Consider the following 23153-nt stretch of genomic DNA (forward strand, 5'->3'; position numbering starts at 1 on the left):
CGTTTTTTCGTAATTAACTAGATCTCATATGTGGATTGCTGCATATCACATTACACTATATAGAAGAATTAGATTCTGTTTTTATTTACACTTTTAATACAAGCTATGTGTTCTATATCAGCCATGCATCATATATACCAAACATATATAAGCCGCGTCACGACAAAACCAACATAGTGGGTTTGCGACCAGCATGGATCCAGACCAGCCTGCGCATCCGCTGTTCGCTTACCGACTCTATTACAAGTGCATGGAGAAACTGACAGCGAACAGCATGGATCAGACTGCGCGGCTGCCCAGGCTGGTCTGGATCCATGCTGGTCGCAAACCCATTACGTTGGTTTTGTCGTGACGCGGCTCATATATTCTATAAATATGCTTCAACATAATCATTTCTATAATGCTATATACTCTGACAAATTGATAGTAATGAAACGGTGGTTAACCTATCGTGCCATCTTTATTTTACATCGATCTAACCAATGTCTATTTAAATATCTATATATGTTCCTGCATGGTCATTATACATTTTTAGAGTACAATACTGAATTCTAATGAACGAGTAAAAAGTAAGATAAAGGTTTTACAGCAATATAGGAGTGTAACAGAATAAATATTGTTGTCGACAGCGTATAATTGTTTATATAATGACCACTTTATTTCATAATAGCATTTATTTATTTATTTATTTATTTATTTATTTATTTATTTATTTATTTATTTATTTATTTATTTATTTATTTATTATTTCGACCCTTTAACAGAACTTTGTTGCTTGAAATAAAATAAAGATTAGATGAATTTTGGACTTTGAACAAGTAAACAAGGAGCCCTATATTGGGTACGATATAAATTGTAGATTAATAAAATTATTATGAACTCTGAGGCCGTACGTACAAGGCTGTATGGGGTACATTATTAACATTAGAGTTCTGGGAATGAAAACGAGACTAAATTTGTAAGCTCGGGTCCGAATGGATCACCACGTGGTTCTAACGCTGTGAAATGTTTATATTAATTGGTTCGTATGTTTCATATTAATTCTAAATATAGTTTACGTATTTATAATACATACCGATGTTATATCATAATGCTTGTATGCATGTGTAATCCAAATATTTTGAAGTTGGGAAAGCTAGGTTCTGAGATAAATTACGTGTATTAGTCTATATATACGGAAATTAAAATATACATTTGTCACTGATTCTCCACTAAACATTCAAATTAGGCTGTAAGTAAATGTGAATAATTGACATTTGCGAATAGTTACCCAGACACCTTTTTTAGTTGGTACAACTCATGTATAACATTGAACACATACTGGTTCTTTTAACATTTCACCAAAAAACTTGTAATATTTCCTGAAATTAAGTTACCAAGAATTCGAGATTTGTACAAAAACAGATACGTTACCATTTTTTTCAATTGCTTTCAGAGACTAGATAGAAATAATTAGCATGAATATACACGATTTTGAAATTTATTATCATTCTTTCAGCATTATAGCACCAGTATATATTACAAAATATTATGCATTAATATGCATTCTAAAAAAATCTACGTCTAAGAATAGCTTGTGAACTTAAGCTGATGAAAATGTTACTTATTAATCAGACTTGTTTATTCCAAATACATGAGTTACTTATAAAAGCATTTTAGGCCAATAAAAATACTGATGTTCCATGCTTATCTATTGACACAATGTAGTTCGGATTTACTTAACAGTATAAATTTATTCCGCTAAGTGGAAACAAATATTAAATCATAGTAACGTATCTGTTTCACAGTTCTTCTATGAACAAAAAAATGAAAAACCATGAACACATAGATAGATATCCATAAAGTTTTTTTTAAACAACTGACCAATAAATAATTTATGTCTGAACCAGTACTTTTAATATTAAACAGAACACACAATATCATTAAATTTTTTTTAGGTTATTTTGTTTTATGTGTAGCTTCAAATAGTCAAATAACAGTGTGACTTTAAGAAACAGATTGAACTTAACAAGAACATTTGATAATTAGAATGTGTAGCAGCTAGATTAATGTGAGTGTTTCTGACATAGACTAGTGTGAATTGACATTCTGTTGTCTTTTTGGTTCATCTGCTGTTCAATTGTCTTTATTTTTTCTATTTTCTTTTTCTTTATATACTGGTACAATCTCGATCCTTGATTTTGTCATACTTCGTGATATGAGTAAGCCTACATGTATATGCTTATCCACATTTAACAAAATTATATCAGAAACAATGGTACCGCTTAAAGAAAACCAACTTAGTATTATAATCAATCCATATATATGTGCACCTCCAAGATTTTGAGCTATATCCAATTAGTCCATCCCTACCATATACAGAAAATCTTGATACGACCCTGACTAAAATTTAGAAACTAACGGGCATTCAATTAAAAATACTTTAATATGTTTTTTTCATAAAGTTACAGGGCTGTTATATATTGCCTAACCATATATTACTTATTTAAACCAAAGTTTTGTTGAAGATTTAGTTATATATATTAAACAGTACTCAAATCTCATTCGAAACAGATACGTTACTATGATAAACAGATACGTTACCAAAAGTTATACAGTCCTCTACATTTTATTTTAATCCAAATTTTGCAAACCAAAAAGATATCAAGATATATTTATTCCAGGAAATAAAACAGTAAATCTTTATATGTTTCTTTCCTGTTTTTCAACATTTTATTTTCTAGAAAAATCAACTAATCCTTGAATTTCAAATTCCTGATTCACATTTTTAGTTTTCCAATAAAATAAAGTGTATATTTACTCACAAATACTTACAAATACATGTAAAGTATTATTTTTAGTCTCCTTATCATTTGTTCTTTTAAACTCTCGTACATAATCGCACCCGCTCATAATACTCGAAAGAGGGTGTTGTAGTTGACATAGATAGATATATTAGATAGATAAACAAGTATGTCTGTTATATAAATTATTAATGCTGAAATTAGACTAGATGTGTGAATATCTTAAAAAACGTTTTTTTAATAATGATAAACTCTGCATGATCTCATAATCTGGCAAAGAATCAGGGTCTACTAGGCTCAAACTTAAGTGATCTGCCCTTGGTAACAAGTAGGATGTTGGGGGTGATAAAAAAATTGTAGGTCTAACGGTATCCAGATTTTAGACAAATTTATACGGATACCAGTTTTTAGACTAACCGGTGTTTATTAAAATTCATCTCGTCAATTTGTGAATAAGCGGTAGATTTTAAAGTTTTTATAATTTTATGCTTATTTTTTATCGTAAGGCTATTTTAAGTTTATGAAATGTTTACTCTTTGAAATTCTCTGCCGGACAACGTTGTACAAGTTTATAACATGGATCAGTTTAGGCAGGGGATAATTAAACAGCTTCTGGACGTTTCGGCCTTGGTCTTTCCACCTCTTGGACCACAGGGGGCCCACACAGTGTTTGGATGGTATATACTGCTTGATAGTGACCTTAAAATGAGATTTTAGTCATAACTTTATAATATGTATATAAATATAGACAAGGGGCATTACTCGCTAAATAGAGAATTTTCGATCACCCTCAAATTCATGCGAGATTTTCCACTAATTAAATAAAAAAATCCAAAAACTATACTGCGTTGCATAGCATATATAATCCACAATTGATAAACACTAACTCTTTTCTGATTCCCTTAGCCCATTTTAAGAAATTTATTCAAAACCCTTCACTTCTGTCACAAAATTGCTTAGTCGTACGAGATGTCGCAACACAAAATTCCACGGGTAAAATATCAATTTTAAAAGGGGTAGGTACAAATAAACGCATGCAAACAATAACACAATATTGTTTCTATTACCTACCTGCGCAAATAGTCGTGAAGCGCTCTATATTCGTCTGTTTCGAACGAAATCTTCAAATCAGTGCAGAAATCTGCTTCGACGTAGACATTTGGAGAAACCCCGGTCACGTGACCAGCCCTGGTGTATCGAGACCTTTAATTGGTTCGGTAGGAACTTTTTTTATAACGACAACCAAATGAAAGGTTTCCATACACCATGACCAGAATTTCCAACATGTAATCGCCGAAGCAGATTTCTGCACTGATTTGAAGATTTCGTTCGAAAAAGACGAATATAGAGCGCTTCACGACTATTTGCGCAGGTAGGTAATAGAAACAATGTTGTGTTATTGTTTGCATGCGTTTATTTGTACCTACCCCTTTTAAAATTGATATTTTACCCGTGGAATTTGGTGTTGCGACATCTCGTACGACTAAGCAATTTTGTGACAGAAGTGAACAATTTTGAATAAATTTCTTAAAATGGGCTAAGGGAATCAGAAAAGAGTTAGTGTTTATCAATTGTGGATTATATATGCTATGCAACGCAGTATAGTTTTTGGATTTTTTTATTTAATAAGTGGAAAATCTCGCATGAATTTGAGGGTGATCGAAAATTCTCTATTTAGCGAGTAATGCCCCTTGTCTATATTTATATACATATTATAAGGTTATGACTAAAATCTCATTTTAAGGTCACTATCAAGCAGTATATACCATCCAAACACTGTGTGGGCCCCCTGTGTCTTGGACGTTTCACCTCCCTGAACGTTTCGGCTACTTTTTTATCATACTTCTTTTGGTCATATAGTGTATACTGTAAGCAGTGTTCAATCTAGAATGAATTCTATAAACTTTTCAAAGGGGTCATAATTTTGAGAAAAAAGGGGGGCCTCACATTTAGAAATTTAAATGAAAATCAAACTCTAATAAGGTATTTAACTTTAAACATTTTTTTGTTCCGACAACTGATAAACATACCTTATGATGACCAAAAACGGTTGCAAAAATGGGTCGGTCTATTTACCCCAAGACTACTGCAGCATACCCATTCACGCACTACAGTGCGTAATTCACACACAAAATTCTAGATACACACATTAAAATTGTAAGCAGGGGGTACATGCACGCAAAGTAAAATGGTCAGAATGAATGTTTGGGATAGCCTTACATGCATATCAACTAAATGTCATTGCCATCTACCAATGGTTAGGAACAGTCTAAACCCGGCCACAATTGTGGCCACATATCATGTCTGCTTCCTGAAAGTCATCTCAGTCTGATTAGTAAATATTTTAGTCATGTTTTGACGTCACATGCACTGTCTTAAGAAAAAAAGTTTTGGATATTAACAACTGCCAAAAAGTATTTTGAGTTCTCCAATGATCAGCAAAAAGTTAGTCACTTGATTTTTTAACAACAACCTTCAATTATGAGCTTTATGCATGTCATATGAAATGAAAATATAAACAATTGAGATTTTAAAATAAATGTACATAATTTGGGATATACAAAATTTTGGTTATGGGTAATAATCGTATGGACTAAACAGAATACCAGTGATTGTAATGGCTGTTATATTGCTACCTTAAGTGATGAGTCTGTGTTTCTGGGTAGTAATAGTATACTAATACTTAGTGAAACAGCTGCTCATTAATAATAATATCATGTTGACTAAAATGTTCTTAAAACAAAAACATGTTTAAACTTATGTGTACCCCAAGATTTTTGAAATGTACCCCCAATTTTCAATGACAGAGGGTACATGTACCCCTACATTTGAAATTGAGTGGGCATGCTGACTACCCCAAGACTACCCTTAGACACCCCAAGAATACTCCCAAGATATCTCCCAAGATATCTCAAGACTACCCCAAAACACCCAAGACTATCCCAAGACACCCAAAAGCTACCCCAAGACATCCCAAGAATCTTCTTAATGGAAATTAACTTATAAATAAAAATTATTGGAAAAATGACATGCGGGGAAGATGAAATACAAATCAATATTATAAAACAGAATATGATCGATTTATTCACGAATTCTAAAACGTAGCTAAACGCCGTTTTCCGGTACTTTCTGTACATAGCTCTGGGGAATTCACCTAGTGGAGTGTAATACCGAACTCGATGTTTTCGGCCTTTTTTGAAATTGAATTGAAATAAAACAGTTTTTTCTTTATAAGAAAATAATTAAATATCATTTTTTTAATAATTCCATTCCATACAAAAAATAAAGTAAATAAACAAGTTTAACCTTATTTACTATGGAAAATTCCACTATGTCTGTTTCACTTTCATTGATTTTCATTATAAACAATTTATTTTTTGAAAAATTTGCAATAGATATTAAAGGAATTTTGATAATTTTCAAAAACATCAATTATTTTCACCTTACACGGTAAAATAATGATAGAAAAATAGAAATATCATGTAACTGTGTTATGTACTTCATTTGGTGTTATTCCCCAGAGCTAAATCCGTAACGTACCGAAAAACGGTGTTTAGCTTGGTTTTCGGAAAGGTCAATTAATCAAAAATGTGTCACTCATAAAATGACATTGTCGTATAAATAACCTTACACTACATCAAAATCCGACACCCTTGGCATTATTTCGATGTTGAAAGCTATTTTGTGCACCATGAATATCTTAAAATTAACATCAGTAAAAACGTTTACAACAATGCCGGATATAGATTATTTCGTTTAAGTAATTTATAGAGACCTGATATAAATTTCTACTTAATATAGAAAGGAAATACAGTTTTTTATTTATCATTCCATTCAGAGTTATAATCAGTGTCATTAGGTTGATAATTTGTTGACACTCCCTGAGAAGGGAGATAATTCTATATGTACTTGTGAATCGCATAGTTACATATCAGTTAAACAAAGTGTCTTGGGGTAGTCTTTGGGTGTCTTGGGGTATTTTTGGTGTGTCTTGGGTTAGTCTTGGGGTGTCCTGGGGTGTCTTGGGGTAAATAGACCGACCGTGCAAAAATTGTCCATAAAAGTCAACTCGAATAAAAAAAGTAATTTAAATATTGTTCTTATTTGTGCCTTTTTTTAAAGTTCTGTAAGAGGTGATCCGGGCTTATTTTTTAGAACTTATTTGCAAAGAAACAAAGACATAATTATTAAAGAAAAGAAAACAAATTAAAATGAATCTAATTCAAATGTTGCCAGGGTTGTTCGATAATAATGTTCAGTTGTTTAATCAGCGGACCATGCAATTAGTAGAAAACATTTCCCTTTGTGGATGAAGAATATAAACTTACATAGTCCCCCCTCAATGTAGCCAGGAAAAATATAGTGTCATCAGGTGCTAAGACAATGTACATTGACAATTGTGACATACCGGTACCTTTGATCTTATGTCAGGGCAGGAGTTCTTATGTCACGCTTAAGATCTTTGTATTGATTAATGATATGCACAATGTTTTAGCACTGACCAACTGAAGACCAATCAAAATGAATTAACTTAATTGTTAGACACTCCCGCAGCCAATCGTGTTCGATAAGCTCCATCTCATAGACTTTTTATACGCCCGTTTAAAAAATGGGTTGTTTTATAGATTCCCCTGGCGGCGGCATCTGATTTTAAACTGGAGCATATCTCCCACATCTATGAAGATATTTTAATGAAACTTCATAGAAATGTTAACCACTATGAGAAGCCGTGTCATGCGCATGTACCAGGCCTCTAGGTCAAAGTTCACAGAGGTCATAGAAAAATGCTTGTTCGGAGCAAAACTTCTACATGCATAGAGGGATTTCAATATAACTTGGCACAAATATTCACTATTGTGAGGCAGAGTGTCGGGGTGCAAAATTTAACAATGCATAAAGTGCGCAATTTATATAAAACATAAGCTTTGTCTCCGGTTTGCCATGGTAAACAAACAGATTATAAGAATTCAAGCTTCCTATTACATCAGTAATTTTCCGCTTGTCCTACAGGATATCAGCATTTTGTACTCTTCCTGCATGGATCTTTACTTGTAAATACGAGCTGACAACTGAAATTTTCATTCATGTGAATTGTTTTTTTTAGAATAAATATCCTGAGCCGTGTCAAGACAAAACCAACATAATGGGTTTGCGACCAGCATGGATCCAGACAAGCCTGCGCAACCGCACAGTCTGATAAAGATCCATGCTGTTCGCTATAAGTTTCTCTGCTTGTTATAGGGTCTGTAAGCGAACAGCATGGATCCTGATTAGACTGCGTGGATGCGCAGGCTGGTCTGGATCCATGCTGGTCGCAAACCCATTATGTTGGTTTTGTCACCTAAAACAATAATGAATATGCAAACTTGTGTTCTATTAAAACATAGATTTTGTTGAATGTCATGAAAACTTTATCAATTACAGTAGATAATATTAATTTGATATTTGGCGTTTTATAGTCGGAAGTTTTTTCCCTCTGATTTCAAAAATTAATGTATGTGAGAAAATATGAAGAGAAATAAACTTAAACATTATTGAGTCAGTTTCTCAGAAGGTATTATGTTCACCTACAGAAATAAGACATGACTTCATTAGAAGAGGAAGAAGTATGGTGTGAAGTGAGTGATGACGAGATGTATAATCCAGGTAAAATGAAGAAAGGAACATGGGAACCTACTGCAGAAGATATCCTGAAAGTGTTTGAAGAAATCAAATCCAAAAAGGTAATACCACTGTTTGTGAAGAAATCAAATCCAAAAAGGTATTACTACAAAAATCCAAAAAGGTATTACTGCAATTTGTGACTTAAGTTATTATAAACTTATATTTTACATGTTGATTTGATTTCCACTGTATTTGTTTCGCCTTCATGGTGTTTTGGATTTCCTGAAAAAGTTAATTTTAGCAATGCAATCAAACTGTCCTTTACAGATAGGCATAAGACGAAATACCAATGTACTGATGTCCGTGGGAAGTAAAACAAATTGCTGATTTTTGATAGAAAAACAATGTTTGAAGTTATGTGAAACAAGTAAACTGGAGAAAATAGACTCAATTTACAAGTAAACTGGAAAAAAATAGACTCAATTTACGAGTAAACTGGAAAAAAATAAACTCAATTTACAAGTAAACTGGAGAAAAAAATAAACTCAATTTACAAATAAACTGGAAAAAAATAGACTCAATTTACAAGTAAACTGGGGAAAAAAAATAGACTAAATTAACAAGTAAACTGGAAAAAAGAAGAGACTCAATTTTCAAGTAAACTGGAAAAAAATAGACTTAATTTTTAATGGTCAACGACAAGAATATTTTGCCAGTTTCCCTGCAGGTTATAACTGCACAATGCCATATTTGTTCTCGAAAGTGTGAAAATATTGATACCTACTCAATATTGATTTTCTACCGATTAAAAATAGAAACCGCATCACTTTCAAGATTGTGAAAGCTCGCCAATGATTGACTGTTTAAAAGGATACGAGACATTAATAACCTATTGCTGATCATAAGATCATAAAGCATAACATTTTTAGGAGCTGATTTTAATCAGATTGGTGTACCTTAGATTCTACCTTTCTATTAAAGGTGTTGGATTTACACTGGAAATGTCCAGGAAGGAGACATCCTGATACTGATGTCAAGAAGGAGGAAGACAATAAGGAAGAAAAAGTTACAACACCAGTCAAACAAGAGGAGAAAAAGTGAGTGGTATATTAAGATAAAAGTTACAATCAATTTAATCAAGTTATGTCCCTTTATCTATTCTAAATGATAATGCTATTTCCAAAAAAGACTGAATATTTTTCTTTCACATTCGAAAGAAAAATCATAATTTGTGCTATTTTGCTATTCATCTTGGAGGAATATTTTCGTTCTTTGCCATGGGGCTTATGTTGCCTTGCCTCTGCAGTGCTCTTGTTTTAATTTTATTAACAAATGGTAGATCTGTACATACCGTTACAGCATCAGAATTTATCCATAAGTTCCAACAATACAAATATAGTCAATTCAGCCTGACAATGAAAAAATGAGCACAATCACACTTTAAGGCTTATTTATTTTCAGACCAAGTATTCCGAATGAGTTTGATTTTGACGAGGATGATATGGGAGGAAGTAAAACTGTTATAACACCGAGGAGAACTCCAGGTTTAATTTTCTTCATTATTATTGTGTTAATTTTATTGAGAAATTACAACTTATGTTTTTACCTTGACTATTCCAAAAATAGGGAGAGCAGTTGTATTGACACAGGCCCGGGTGTCGGCATCACATTTTGGTTAAGTTTTTGCAAGCAAGTTGGTATGTCAAAAACTATTGAAGGCAATGAGTTGAAACTTCACAATCTTATTTGAGAGCACAACAGGAATATGGATTTTGACAGAATAATGACCCTTTTTTAACTGCTACATTATCCAGCCTCTTTTTTTTACTATCAAGCACTAATAATAGTGGAGGGTGCTGTTTTATCTACAGGTCTTGTTGCAATATAGAAATTCATTTACTTTTCAATGCACAAGGTCATTGACATTTTTGAAGAGGTTACCCTTGTTTATTTGGTTGAAAACCAGATTTTGTAAAAATTCTAGTTGCTTGATTTTTTTTTTTTAAATTAATACATGTGTATATGTGGATTGGCAAGAATAATGTTTGAACACACTACATAACAGGTCTTTCTTTTGACAAATTTTGGGGCTGAAAATATGCTCAAATTTACTCCTGAAGTTAGTAATTTTTAACCCCCTAATGGCAAATAAATTCTCAATTAAAGTAATTAGTAGAATGATGTGGATGATGGTGATGGGGTATATTCAGAGTAACTGCCTTTTTTTTATCAGTGACATATTTAAGACTTAAATTATCACCTGTATTGAAACTGATTGGCGTTTGCTGCAAATTTCAGAATATATTAATAATAAATTTTGTAATTGATACTTGTGTTTGATATCAAAGGACAAGTAAAAAATTTCCCCTTGCATTGACCCTGGCCTATACATGCCAAATCCCCGGCAGGGGACAAAATCCCCTGATTTTCAGCTTTGCCTCCTAGGATCCCGCCAAAAGATCAAATTTTTCTTATTTTCAAAACTTAGGCCCCAGTCTCAAAATGCTTGCAAGAGCCCTACATAAACCTACAAAATGTATATGAGCCGTGTCAGGACAAAACCAACATACTGGGTTTGCGACTAGCATGGATCCAGACCAGCATGCACATCCGCGCAGTCATACCAGGATCCATGCTGTTCGCATACTAACACTTTTACAAATCGAGAAGCTGAAAGCTAACAGCATAGATCCTGATCAGATTGCACAGATGGGCAGGCTAGTCTGGATCCATGCTGGTCCCAAACGCATTATGTTGGTTTTGTCGTGACACAGCTCATATAACAAACTACTGTACAAAATTGACACATTTTGATGGTCAGTTTTTATTGTTTCATTTTATTCTTTTGTAACAAAACATTTGCTGACTTTGTTATAATTTTGATAAACTGTATCAAGTCTGATATGTAAAAATGTCTGAGACATTCTGAAAAGTACCGGTCCGACCTGACAGGTAAAATTACATTCCTTTTTAGCTCGACTATTCGAAAAATATGAGAGCTATTCTAGTCACCCTGGCGTCGGCATCAGTATCTGCGTCTGCGTTGGTTAAAGTTTTTATGCCACCGCAGCATCTGCGATGCGGTGGTGCGATGCGGTGGCATATAGCGATTCACCCGTGTGTGTGTGTGTTTGTGTGTGTGTTTGTGTGTGTGTTATATAGAATATATAGTGAACTTAAAAAATCTTCTTGTGAAAAACCACTAGTCCAATTTCAACCAAACTTGGCAGGATTGTTCCTTGGGTGAAGGGCTTCCAAAGTTGTTCAAAGAATTTCATTCCATGCAGAAATCTGGTTGCCATGGCAACCAAAAGGAATTATAAGAATAAATTTAAAAAATCTTCTTGTAAAGACCCAAAAGGCCTAGAGCTTAGATATTTTGCATAAGGCATTGTCTGGTAGACCTCTAACAAGATTGTTCAAATTATAGCCCTGGGGTCAAAATTGGCCCCGCCCCGAGGGTCATTGATTTTCACTATGTACATATAGTAAAAACTTAAAATACCTTCTTGTAAAAACCCAAAAGGCCTAGAGCTTAGATATATTTTGCATAAGGCATCTTCTGGTAGACCCTTACCAAGATTGTTCAAATTATAGCCCTTGGGTCAAAATCGGCCCCGCCCCGGGGTCATTGATTTTCACTATATGTACATATAGTAAAAAACTTAAAAACACCTTCTTGTAAAGACCCAAAAGGCCTAGAGCTTATATATTTTGCGTAAGGCATTGTCTGGTAGACCTCTACCCAGATTATTCAAATTATAGCCCTGGGGTCAAAATCGGCCCCGCCCCGGGGGTCATTGGTTTTCCTTATATGTATATAGTAAAAACTTATAGTAAAAACTTCAAAAAAAATTCTTCTAGCATTTGACAAATGCTAGAGGTTAGATATTTTGCATGAAACATTGTGTAGTAAACCTCTAGCAAGATTGTTCAAATTATAGCCCTGGGGTCAAAATTGCCCTCGCCCTTGGGGTCATTGATTTCATATAGTAAAAAATAAATAAATCTTATTGTCTGAAGGTACAAGGCTTAGAGCTTTAATATTTGTTAAATTATATCATCTGATGGTACTCTACAAAATTTATTCAAATTTTGCCTCTTGTGTCAAAATTAGCCCCGCCCCCTGGTGGCCATAGGTTTTCCTTATATGTATATAGTACAAACTTAAAAAATTATCTTCTCTAAATTTACAAGGCTAGAGTTAAGATATTTTGCATGAAACATTGTGTAGTGAACCTCTGGCAAGATTGTTCAAATTATAGCCCTGGGGTCAAAATTGGTTCCGCCCCGGGGGTCATTGATTTTCATTATGTGCATATAGTGAAAAAATAAAAAATATTTTTGTCTGAAGGTACAAGGCATAGAGCTTTGATGTTTGATATATAATATCATTTATAGGTCCTCTACCAAAGTTGTTCAAAATTTTCCCCTGGTGTCAAAATTGGCCCTGCCCGGAGGCAGTGATTCTCATTATGTACACATAGTAAAAACAGAAAATAAAACAAATGTTTTCTGAATGGGAGAAAGCTATAGCTTAGATATTTGACTTGAAATGTTGTTTGGTGGACCTGTATCAAAATTGTTTTGAATTAAACCCTTGGGTCAAAATTATGCCTTGCCCAAGGGGACAGTGACCTACTTTCTTGTCCTTTGATGTACAGCAATGACATTTTGACCATGTGCACAGTTTTAGTTGTAAAATTGAACTTTGATATCAGGTGACCTAGATTTTGATGATGTGACCTACTTTCTTGTCCTTTGGTGTACAGCTATGAAATTTGAACCATGCGGTGGCATAGCATTTTTCTCAAATGCAATCTTGTTTGTAAAGTCAAATATCTTAATTATTACTTGAGATATTCAATTGAAACTTACAATACTTATTTATAGTAACAAGGTACATCAGATTGACAAGTTGGATAACTCTGTCTACAATATTGACAGAATTATGCCCCTTTGGAACTTAGAAATTTTGGTTAAAATTTTTTTGTAGAGTCAAACATCTCAATTATTGCTTGAGATATTCAATTGAAATTAAAAATACTTTTTTATAGTAACAATGTACATCAGTTTGCAAAATTGCATAACTCTGCCTGCAATATTTGCAGAATTATTTGCCCCTTTGAAACTTAGAAATTTTTGTTAAAGGCTTAAGGTCTTCAAAGATATTTAATTTACTTGAAACTTTACACATGCACTAAGGGTCATAATAGGAAGGTCATAATTGTATGTCACTGACCAAGTTCCACAACTCTATCGTGCATTTAGGCTGATTTATATCATGTTTTCTACTTAGTCTCTTTATAAATGTTTACATGCAAATTTTACATATCTCAATAACTATTAAAGTTATTTATTTAAAACTTCACATATGCATTAAGGGTCATAATTGTAGGTCACTGACAAAAATCCATAATTTTATCTTGCATTTAGGCTGATTTTTCTCCCCTTTTTCAACTTAGAAATTCATGGTAAAGTTTTGCTTGTAAGCTGTTATCTCAATAGCTACTGAAGGGTTTGTGCCTTTTTTGGGACAATTTTATGCATTCATAATAATTAAGCAGTGATTTACTTGATAAAATATCTTAATAACAAGCCTTTGTACCTTATCTGTCAAATTTATGTATTCATAGGTTATTAGTGTTATTATACTCAATAAAACACCCTTGTGACATTACCTTCAGAATAGTCAAGCCAATACTGTATAATTAATTAATCTCTCTAAGGCCTATAACATGAATTTATAAAAAAAAATTAGCCCTTTTGTGAAGTTAAAAAATTAAACATTATCCAGGCTTTTTTACTATCAAACACATGTCAAACACTTAGAATAGTCAAGCGCCCTGTCCTACCGACAGCTCTTGTTTACATAAACAATCTTCAAGATAATATCTAGAATAAACATAGTAATTATCAGTATTACCTATTCCAAATCAATAATTTTCATAAATAAATTTGCCCTAATGGAGAAATCAGGATGAAATCATTAAAACATTGAGTTGCTTAATCCCTATTACGGTATGGCATGTGAACAAATACTTACTTCTGGTTGGATTAGGTTTCGCGACTACAAGAAATGTGTGTTTTAGGCTGTTTTGAAGGTGCTCGGCTTCTTCCTGTCCAGGGAAAACTGATTCGGTCACGTGATTCTTTCAAGATCGCTGAACCGAATGTCCAATTATGTCAAAATACTTTTTTGGAATCTCTGAATTGTTTAAAACAAATGAAGGCACATGTACTAACCTATTAATAGAAAAAGTGATTTGCATTAGTATGTTGTATGATCAGTGGAAATTTGTTCAATATTTTTAGGATCTGTCCCGAAGTCACAGAAGAAGGAAGCCAAGATGGACAAGATCCTTAAAGACATGATGCAGCAAAGGAAGCTACAGGCTGCTGAAAGAGAGGCTCGTAAACTGGCCGGGAACAAATCTCCACGGACACCTGCTAGTCCAGGTAGAGCAAGGATAGGAAGCCCAGCTGGTTCTCCTCGGACTCCTAACAGACAATCTCCGGTGAGGATCGGTGCTGGACAGTCGGATCAAATCACGACCACTCCTGTTAGACCCCCTTCTGAAACCTTCAGTGCAATTCAACCAGGAAAACTAGACTCTCACAATGTTAGCAATAGCAAAATACATGACAATGGTTTTAATAATTCAAGTTCTGGTCTTAAAAATCAAGTGCAGCAGTCTACACCTAGTGTGTCAGCTGCTCCATCAAATAATATTGAGACCCAGTCTAAAAATTCAAATTCAGGGGAGGCAACTCCTCAAACTTCACAAGGTGCTGATCCTTCACAAACAATGCAAAGGGAGGTAACTTCAAATCCACAAGCTCCTAGCCAGATTCAGCAAGTAAACCAGCCAATGAAAACAGCTGAAACAAAAGCTGAAAATACTGAAATAAAACCTGAAGCCTCAAATCCTCCTACTGAAAAAATGGATACAAGTTGATAAAAAGAAATTAAATAGAAAGAAAACAGTAACAAAACAGTGAAAATCTTCTTGCTTCTTACCGAAGGAACAAAAAGTGTTCACAAAATATGTTATTCATGATATATACATCAAAGGAATAGTTAAAGAAACCCAAACAGCTGTTTTATAAATGTTTAATATTAATGTTTCAATCGTCTCGGATATGGTTACAGACAGTAAATACATCTATAGAAAACAACAATATACATACTGACCTACATAATACACATGTATACAAATAGCAGTTGAATTGAATTGACATATTTGTAATAGAAATCTTATAGGTTATAATAGAAATGAGCATTTTAAAGCTGAAAGGCACATTATGGCCTAGAAGTCCATTTTTGTATTCTTAAGAAATGTTACCTTTATTTTTTCAAATTATTATATATTGGATTTAGAGTATGTAAGGTGTTAAACAACTGAAGAAAGTAGCGTTGAATGTACGGTTATGTGTCATAAAGTCAGCATAATGTAAACAAAGTAGTATTTGACTTGCATACAAATTACTAATTCTCTATACAATGTAAGTATACAGTTACCAACAGAACAAAAGAAGCAAAATATAGTTTATCTTTATGGCAAATGAAAAGTGTTTTGGGAACTGTTACAATATACAAAAAATAAGAAAGTTTATGAGAAATAGAAATGATAGCATTTCTAAGACAAAATGGGCCTTTTTGGATATGTTTACTATTGATTGTCCAAATGCTGAATGATTGAGCAACACTATGAGGTAAATCATGGCTTGTTTCGGAGCAAAAAGCACCCTCTTATGATCAGACAGGAACATGTCAAGGGGAAATAATTTTCTTCTATAGCTCTTAAACTAAGAAAAGAAAAATTATATTTTTGCTGCTTAATTTTGAAAAGGCAGCTTTTAGTGTATAATGAAACTGAATTGTTGTGCAATGAAATATGTGTACAGGACAGTAACTGGACTATGTCTAAATAAAATAAATGTTGTTTTAAAGACTGTAATGATTTTTACTTATTTAAGAAATGAAAGTGCAACAATATTTGTTTTAAACTGCTTCCGGTCATTTAAGACCACTATAGTATGTTTGTAAGGCTGGTACTTAGTAATTTGTTTAATTGCTGTAATATATAGGAAGCAAGGTATGATATTGTGTTATATATTCATATAACCTTATGATTTTTTTTTTATGAAAATACAGGGGTATTCATGGCCAAATGGTTACGGTCATTGCCTTCAGTCCACTTGCCCCTCAATTTTGTGGTATGATTTAGAATTCTTTCATGAGGATGCAATCCAGTTAGCTTACTAAATGTTGGTGGTTCTACTCGTTTGCCAGTTTTGGCACCTTAGGTCTTTCTCCACCAGTGAAGATGGAAAGACACCATATGACCTTTGTTGGTTTCACCTAATACCAAAATAAAAGAATGAAAATAAGATATTTTCAGTTGTAGACTTACAGCAGTTACATAGATATTTTTCCCTTTAACTGCTTGATTTCTTCAATTTATAACTTGGTAATTTGGGGCGTATGTGACCAAGTGGTTAAGTTCGTTGACTTCAAACCACTTGCCCCTCACTGTTGTGGGTTCGAATCCTGACAGGGTCTTTGGATTCTTTCATGTGAGAAAGCTATCCAGCTAGCTTACGGACTGTCAGTGGTTCTACTCATGTGCCTGTTTGCCTGAAATAATTCACGGAAGGGCACCTGAGGTCTTCCTCCACCAGTAAAGCTGGATGTTGCCATATGACCTATACTGTGTCGGTGTGACGTAAAACCCAATCAAACAAACGAACAAACTTGGTTATTAACAGAGTTATTTTCTGACTTGACCTGCTTGTTTTCGGACGTGTTTTCTTGAATTGAATATTTTTATCATTACCAGAGTTGTTTCCCTTTGACCTGCATATTTGCTTGAATTAATAATTTGGTCATGATCAGAGTTCTCTCCCTTTGACTGGCTTGTTTTCTTGAATTAATAGTGATCATTGACCGAGTTTTTTCCCTTTGACTGGCTTGTTTTTGATCATTGACAAAGTTCTTTCCCTTTGGCCTTCTTGTTTTCTAGACAATTTGATCCCAGGATGATTTGCATTTTTTAGTGAAGATTATAAGACATTTTATGTTGCTTTTTACAGTTGGTAAGAAGTGACTTATTATTATAGTTAACATCATAGCTTACCTCTTCAAGTTATGTATGAATGCAGGATGCCATAAAATTACTTTAAGGTATATATGCTTAGGAACATTTATAATATAAGACTATTTATTCTGTGTTGAACAGAGAAAAATGAAAGAAAAAATACAAATTAATCCACCTTTTAACTGTTAAGTCACTTATTGATTGTAACTATAATATTTTGCAAATTATGATATACTAGTATTTTACAGTGTTTGTTGTTTTCACTTTGGATAACAGTAGTTAGCCGCATTGAATTAACCAGAGCACAGTTCATCCACCGCTTCGTGTCAAGCAGTTGCTTTCACTTTCACAACTAACCAATAACGTCTGTACATGCCAGTGCAAAGGTACAGTAGGAAAGATTTCATGATAGATTTAAAGCATTTAATTTCATTAAGTGCATACCTTTAGAAACAAATAACATTAGTTTACAATTTAGAGGAAGAAGTCAACACTTTTTTAGATCATTTTCTTGATTGTAAATCTCTGTTTCATCCCTTGTGGCATTTATTGTCCCCCGCCTTTTCAAAGAAAAAGGGGAATAAAGAAATAGGCTCCGTCCGTCCGTCACACTTTCGTGTCCGGTCCATAACTTTGTCATTTATCAAAGGAATTTGAAATAACTTGGCACAAATGTTAGTTATAATAAGACGATGTGTCATGCGCAACAATCAGACCCCTACCTCCAAGGTCAAGGGTGCACTTGCTCATTCAAGGTCAACATTGTCTATTTGAGGTTATATGTCGTGTCCGGTCCATAACTTTCTTATCTTTGAAGGGATTTTGTAAATACTTGCCACAATTGCTCACAATAATAAGATGTGTCATGTGCAACAACCAGTCACCTACCTCCAAGGTCAAGGTCACACTTGGAGGTCAAAGATTAACATAGTCTGTTACAGGGTATATTTTTGTGTCCGGTCCATAACTTTGTCATTTATCAAAGGAATTTAAAATAACTCAGCACAAATGTTTGTTACAATAAGACAATGTGTCATGCGCAACAATCAGACCCCTACCTCCAAGGTGAAGGTCCCACTTGCTCATATAAGGTCAACATTGTCTATTTGAGGGTATATGTCGTGTCCGGTCTATAACTTTCTTATCTTTGAAGAGATTTTGTAAATACTTTCCACAATTGTTCACAATAATGAGATGATGTGTCATTGGTAACAATGGGTCACCTACCTCCAAGGTCAAGGTCTTACTTGGAGGTCAAAGATTGATATAGTCTGTTATAGGGTATATTTTGTGTTCGGTCCATAACTTTTTCTTATATCAAAGGATTTTGAAAATACTTGGCAAAAATAGTCACTATAATAAGACCATGTGTCATGCCCAACACCTACATCCAAGGTCAAGGTCACATTTCAAGGTAAAAAATTAACATTGTCTGTTAAAGGGTATATATTTTGTCTGATCTATAACTCATAGTTCAAGGAATTTTGAAATAACTTGGCACAAATAGTCACAATAATAAGAAGATATGTCAAGTACAACACCTGCTTCCCTACCTCCAAGTTCAAGGTCAAACTTAGGGGTTAAAATTAAACAGAGTCTGTTATATGGTATACTTTGTGTTCTGTACATAACTTCTTCATAGATCAAGGGATTTGAAAAATACTTGGAATAAATAGTTACAATAATAAGACGATATGTCAGGTCCAAATCATAGGTCCATACCTCCAAGGTCACACTAAGCGGTCAAAGATTAACATAGTCTGTTAGAGGGTATATTTTGTGTCCCAGCTATAACTTCTTCATAGTTCAAGGGATTTTGAAAATATTTACAATAATAAGACGATGTGTCATGCACAACACCTGGACCCCTACCTCCAAGGTCAAGGTCACACTAAGAGGTCAAAGCTTAACGTTCATTTTATTTCTTTAATAAATTTTTTGTTGCATTTGCAGATCTAGCATTGATCATAATTTTGGACTGAAAGTCCTGAGATCTATACCTCAATCTTTAGAAGTAGCACAATTTTATGCTTCATAATTATAAAACTTCCCCGAGGTGGGGGACGTTGGTAACTCTGTTACAAATTCTTGTTTTAACATAAATGCCATATAAAATCATACAAAATATTTTCTATCAAGTCATACAGAAAATATACTTGTTGTGTTGCATTTTCTACTGAATAATAACTTAGTTTAGTGTAGGTATATTTAGTATCAAAATTGGTTGGCCCCAGCACACTTGTTATATTGACCTGTAAAAGAAACTAGCTTTAATAACCTTCTGGTAAAGATATCCACTGCGAAGAACAAAAATATTTGGTAATTATCATTACCATGTGAATTTGTACAAGTTTGTAAATCAAATCCCTGCATGGTGTCTAAATTGAATTGGTTGATAAAGGAAAATCATTTAAATCCAATGGTCTGGAATTTAAAATTGCCCATACATGCGATGCTGTGCCTAGTTAACCTCTTCAAAGGTTCTATAACTTTGCCCCTGGGTCAAAAATAGTCTTGGCAATTTGTCTCAGGTGAGCAATATAATGTCATCATAACCGTCTTGTTTTTATATATAAAGCCGTCTGAAAGACTTCCCTTGTTTAAAATCAGTGTGAACTCGGTCAAAATCGACGACACACCTATACGAATATCTAATATATATATTTGTACACATAATTCATTAGTATTTTGTTTCAATGAGAGCAGTGGCAAAGTGGTTGATGTCTGCCTCTCAACCTGGCATCATGGGTGCAAGCTCTAATCGGGTCTGTCCGGTCACAATCATGTGTTTTCATATGACACTCGTACTGGTTGGTCCCAGGAAGCGGACTCAAAGTAATTAATATAATTTGCAAGAATTTGTTTGGCAATCGAGCTAAAATACATACATGTAATTATGTTTCAGTTCCATTTTTATTGAGCCCAAGGATGATTTAAATTCATACACGAGTATTATCCCTTTACATAAACGGAATTTAAGTCAAACACGTTTTAAATCGGCAAAAAAATCAAAATATGGTCCAGATTTTTGTTCTGAAATGTATTCCAGGCATTTTCAAATGTCATAAATAAATTTATATGTGTATATGAAGTACATCTGAAGTTGACAATTTAATTTACATTAAAAGACACTGAATGCGTCAGAAATAAAACATGAATTTTATAATGATTGAATAATGTTTTTAAAAGTGTCGGATGCTTATTACCTGTCAAAGTGAAATAATTTGAGCCGCGTCACGACAAAACCAACATAGTGCGTTTGCGACCAGCATGGATCCTGATGCGCAGACTGGTCTGGATCCATGTTGGTCGCAAAAGCACTATATGATTTTGTCGTGTCGCGGCTCATTTGTCATACAAGTATTACGTGACACTTCATCGAATATATAACTTCACGTGTCCGTGAGGTGTGGTGTATTGGTATAGATGTCGGACTACTGATCTGGAGGTCTCTGGTTCGATTTTTTACCAACACCACGTTATGATTATTTTTTTTAATTCACTTGCAATAATTTATTTGAAATCGTTTAATTACACCTAGTTTTAGAAAACCTTTTTAAGTGGTGTTTGTATACACAATTATATTTTTTATTTCGTTACAGTATCATTCAACTGTTCTCTTTGGACATTATGCAATCGTATATATATTAGCGCATGCAGTTATTAAAAATACTACTCTGATAGGACACACAAGTAAAAGATTTGACATAGCCATAATAGAATGGCAATTTTAAAATTAAAAGAAAAAAATAAGTTACTGAAATATGATTCGAACCTTCCAGTTTACATTCTTCAAGTGAAACCCTTTACCAACTGCGTTAGGATGGATTTTTGAATTTACACCATTTTAATAATTGGATATTTTACATTCATATCGATTTACAGGTAGATCGTAACGTTTATGGAATATACCGACTTCTGGGCAAGGTCAATGTTGGTGGACAATAGCAAAATGTGAACAAAATAGTATTTTGACTTCTTTACAAAATACTTATTTTCTATAACTGTACTTATTGCCAGAAAACAACAGTTGGAAAAGATGGTTCATGTAATTGGCAAATGAAAAACTTTTTTGAGGCTATAAAAGTACACGAAAGTAAAAAAAGTATTGAGAAATAAAAATTTAAGCATTTATAAGGCATTTAAGTTTCTTTATTTTAAGCATCAAATTCTGCTATTAGTTATTTTGTCTGAAATACGTTTCAACTCGACTCGACGAAGTATATGGAGAGCTGTCCAACTCGCCCCGGCGTCCGCGTCCTGATTTCAGATTAAAGTTAAGGTGCAGTAAAATATTTTTCACTATAACTTTTTCATTTCTTAAGGTACCAACTTCAAACTTTAAATATATGTTTCTTATCATTTACCAAATCTTATGTGACAGGGTTCATAACTCTTGCACCAATATTTTAGATTTATCTCCCATTGAACTTAGAATTTTCCTGGATTTTTTTTTTATTTTTTACTATAACCTTTTTAGTTTTTAAGGTATCTACCTCAATCTTCAAATACTTAGTCCTTATCATCAATTACATCTTATGTGACAAGGTTCATAACTCTTGAAGCAATATATACAGTTTTATCTCTCTTTGAACTTTGGATTTTCTTTAAGAAATACTATAACTCCTTTACTTTTTAAGGTATCTACTTCATACTTCAAATATATATTTCTTATCATTACACACATGTTGTGTGACATGGTTCATTACTCTAGCGTGACTATTTCCTTGATTTTGGAATTTATGTTAACAAATGCTATTTTTATTAACTATAACTTAACACATAATTATACATAATTGATTTTTCTTTCATAGTTTTGTCTTCCTTACTGTACTGCGTCCAGTATTTTAGTTTCGCTGTCTCCTGTTTCAGCTCTTGTTCGTTATGGTGTCGTGTAACAATTTCCAAAAAGTTACTGATTGGTCACATAAATAACCCATTGTTTGCTCCTTTTTTCATTTGGCAGTCATTAATTTTATAGTTACATGTACTTGGTATTTTGTATGAAAGTCAAAATTCTACTTTGTTTACACGTTGCTATTTTTTGACAAAGTATGTATTCAGCGTACTTTCTTTAGATAAGCTATCTTGATTTTCATCAATTATATCAAAATACATATGAGCCGCGTCACGACAAAACCAACATAGTGTGTTTGCGACCAGCATTGATCCAGACCAGTCTGCGCATCCGCCCAGTCTGATCAGGATCCATGCTGTTCGCTATCAGTTTCTATACTAGTAATAGGGTTGGTCAGCGAATAGCATGGATCCTGATCAGACAGCGCGGATGCGCAGGCTGGTCTGGATCCATGCTGGTCGCAAACCCATTATGTTGGTTTTGTCGTGACGCGGCTCATATAATCCCTTGCAAAAGACTGAAAAAGTATTCATTTCTGAGAAATAATGTGCCATTAAAGCACAAAAGTTAAAGTAAATTGTTAGTTGCTCACATACATGAAATAATGTAATTACGTATGCTACTATAGAGCTTATTTTACCGCACGATTTTCAAAAAACTTCTATGATATCACAACGAAGCTGTGCTCTTATATTTGTCTTTGTAATTAAGTCACAATTACAAATTGTTTTTGCTTTCATTTTACTTCATTTTGGCACTGTTTTGTTCTGGTTTTACGTCAACGACTAGTTTTACACCACTTTGACA

General features: G+C 33.6%; 1 protein-coding gene across 1 annotated transcript; it reads left to right on the forward strand.

Annotated features, from left to right (window-relative positions):
• Positions 1-8371: 8371 nt before the first annotated feature.
• LOC132757945 (uncharacterized) lies at positions 8372-17796 on the forward strand (the record flags this gene model as incomplete). Its single annotated transcript, XM_060749445.1, is given in 4 exon segments — positions 8372-8506; positions 9369-9484; positions 9849-9931; positions 14703-17796. Coding segments are annotated over 4 exon segments (978 nt in total), but the record flags the coding sequence as incomplete, so codon positions are not given.
• Between the last annotated feature and the right edge of the window lie 5357 nt (positions 17797-23153).

Source organism: Ruditapes philippinarum, unplaced genomic scaffold (genome assembly GCF_026571515.1).
Source record: "Ruditapes philippinarum isolate M1 unplaced genomic scaffold, ASM2657151v2 ctg13890_1_1_1_1, whole genome shotgun sequence".
Classification (NCBI taxonomy): Eukaryota; Metazoa; Mollusca; class Bivalvia; order Venerida; family Veneridae; genus Ruditapes; species Ruditapes philippinarum.